We start from the raw sequence: 3096 nt of genomic DNA, 5'->3' as shown, positions 1-3096 counted from the left end.
AAATACATGGTTATAAATGGTCAGGGTTAGTTTTTGGATGTTTAACATTAAAATATTACAAGACAGTTAGAGCAACACCATACAGTACAGAGAAACAGAGTCACACACATATTTTGAGACATGCACATATACATGAGAAAGGAAATAATTTACTATTAAGGTGTCATATTAAGACATTAAACCGTTGCTGTTACACAGAGACACAAAGTCTGTTTCCTGCTCTTTTGTACATTACTCCATTATCATGATGTGCGCCCATTACTTCTGCAATAAAAAAATCTGGTAGTGCTGATTAATTATGTAGCAGTGTTATTATTGCATTAGGTCTGAAAGCATTTCGAAAGAAACAACAGTTACAGGGCATAAATTGAGTCACGGAGTTGTCATCGAACACAGCAAACAATCAAACAACTAACAGTTTAATTATGTGAAATTGTAAATGAAAAGAAACACCCTAGCTTCTCAAAAAAAAATCCTGCAGATCAGCTTGAGACTACCTCAGTTTTAACACTTCTTGACATTTTTGAGCGTGTGGAGGTTGTGCTGAGGGTCGTTGTTCTGTTAATGCTCCACTGCTTGAAGAGTTCCCTAACTTTTTTGCGGAAGTTCTTTCCTACAATAACGTAGAGGATGGGGTTAAGAACACTGTTGAAGAAGGCAAAATACATGAAGATATTTGCGCAGGTATATATGATAGTGATGATGGTACAGTCTGTCAGGACTTTAGCATGTAGAAGCAATAAGACTATCTTAACCAGGTGGAATGGTACCCAGCAGATCATAAACGCCAGGAGGACCGCCAGCATTAGAGTGGTGGCCTTCTGCTCCCACTTCTTGGTGTTTAACCCAACAATTAACCTGTTTTTCAGCACTTGAATAATCCTGAAAGTGCAGAAGGAAATAATGGAAAGGGGGATGATGAAGCCGATCGTCGTCAGCATCACAGTAAACAGACAGTTTTCAGTGAGAGTTGGGTATTTAAGATGGCATACAGTAGAGTTTGAGTAAGTGGAATTTTCCACTTCCCTGTAGACGAGTGTGGGGACACTCAGGAACAATCCGAAACACCATACCAGCAGACAGCCCAGTTTGGCATATTTTGGCCGACGCATACCCTCATGGGACAGTGGGTGCACCAGTGCCACATAGCGATCTATGCTAATCAGAACGAGGAAGTAGATGCTGCAGTAGGCGTTCATGGTGATGGAGAGGGTGACCAGTCGGCACAGGGGATTACCAAAGGTCCAGTCGAATTTGTTGGCTACGTACACAGCCCAGAAGGGCAAAAAAGTCATTAGGAGGAGGTCAGCAGCGGCCATGTTGCTCAGGTAGATCTCAGCCATGGTGCAGGCCTTCTTATGAAGGCAGAAAACCATCAGTACAAACACATTTAACACGATTCCCAGCACAGTGATGAACAGGATATACACTGGCAGCACAGTGATGTGCCATTCCTTCAATTCTGCATTAGGACACGTTGTGTTATTTGTGTTGTTTTGTTCCCCATACATAACCGCAGTGCTGAAGTTAGCAGGGACACTGTGGAGAGTCAGAAAAAAAGGCAATTTGAAGGTAACTTTGACATTTTCTTTAAAGTTGTGTCATTGTCATTATGTGGAATACTGGGAAACACTGAACACTGTGAAGTGATGAGTAATATTGAGTTAATGCTTTGAAATAGTGAATACTGAGTGACACAGAATACTGTGAAATAGTTGTTTGCCCATTTTAATGTAGTTCCCAGAGAAGCTGATTGTGGATATAATGTTTAGGCTCAAATGAGTCAGTTTTACAATGATATTATCTGGCACAACAGTCTGGTAAGACGGCTAAGGTTTAATGAGTTCTCGTAAAACTCTGCAGGCAAAGACACTGGCATGTGTTTGTGGTCTGGCACTCTATAGGGTATGACCTTAGAAATGTGTAAAATTGCCAATTAATGAGCTGATCCTGCTGCAAGTCTATAGTATATATAAGTTGTATCTATAAATTTACATCATAATTTATTTGCTGATTATATTTTGTACATTATTTTTGAATATGCAAAGTATGAAAAGTAGAAGTATAAATTAGCAGAAAATGGATAAAGTACAAGTACCTCGAAACATACTTGTAACTTTCCACCACTGATTATTATTTAGGACAACTTAATGCATTCAATTTCTTTAACTCTTCTTTCTATATTCATATCAGAATTGAACAAACAGCACAACCGTTTTTAAATACTTGTCATAGTGATTTTACTAACTATCTAAATCGTAAGACTTAATCTCATTGACATCTAACACTAAACATGTTGAGGCACGTTGACATGTTGGAACAACAAATAAGATGGGTATCATTTAAACAGGCTGTGCCCTGTCAAGTCTAGACTAAACCATTTTCTGTTTGACTTTATATCATGAAGATGAATACATATAAAGAGTCTGTATACTGTCATTCACGGGCAATGTTATAAAGCAAAGTAATATAAAAGCCAAAAAAAGATTATACCTTGTAGGCAGATGAGCCATTCTTCCTGAGGAATTCCAGATGTAGAATGTCCAGACACACGCTACACTGCTCCAGTACCTCCTACTATTCTCTCCGTCTCTGATCCACTCTCTTAAAGGACAAAGGAAGCTGATATAAAATCATGTCTCCTCCTCCATTCTGTCACGCTTCTATTTTTTTTAAATCCCATTTTCTAGTAGCATTGTATAATCAGCCTGTCTGTCTGTTTGCAGTAAAGATTGTGTCTACATAAGTCTAATTTATTATATTATCTCAGAGATTATATTTAAATTTGCTAAATTTGAAATGTATTGCCTCCACGCCTCTCATCATTGAGACAAGTGAGCTGTTGACTCGCAGCTAACAATGCTAACATTGCTAACAGTGCAAACAAGGGTAAAAGTGCTGACAAAGGTAATATTGTTCCGTGACGACGCCGTTGGTGGGGCAATGTTTGAGTGCAGTGCAGAGCAGCTACTGCGAGCCATTTTTTAGGCATATTATGCCCTTACTAGATTGCGACTGTAGAGTAAAGTAGAGGAAACTGAATTCAATGCTATTTAAGACTTTTCAAGACCTGCAGATGCCCTGCAGAAAATTAAG

The 3096-nt window shown here is 38.8% G+C and overlaps 1 protein-coding gene across 1 annotated transcript; it reads right to left on the bottom strand.

Annotated features, from left to right (window-relative positions):
• Positions 1 to 260: 260 nt before the first annotated feature.
• LOC137877813 (B2 bradykinin receptor-like) lies at positions 261 to 2541 on the bottom strand. The gene is made up of 2 exons (XM_068717954.1): positions 2494 to 2541; positions 261 to 1539 (listed from the first exon to the last, which is right to left on the bottom strand). Exons 1-2 carry the CDS (start codon positions 2511 to 2513, stop codon positions 483 to 485), a joined length of 1077 nt encoding a protein of 358 aa, XP_068574055.1. The 5' UTR covers positions 2514 to 2541; the 3' UTR covers positions 261 to 482.
• Between the last annotated feature and the right edge of the window lie 555 nt (positions 2542 to 3096).

Source organism: Cebidichthys violaceus, unplaced genomic scaffold, assembly GCF_023349555.1.
Source record: "Cebidichthys violaceus isolate CVI_PGR_0920_01 unplaced genomic scaffold, fCebVio1.0.p SCAF_22, whole genome shotgun sequence".
NCBI lineage: Eukaryota > Metazoa > Chordata > Actinopteri > Perciformes > Stichaeidae > Cebidichthys > Cebidichthys violaceus.
The sequence above is the reverse complement of the archived record's forward strand: the minus strand, read 5'-3'. Positions and strand labels throughout refer to the sequence as shown.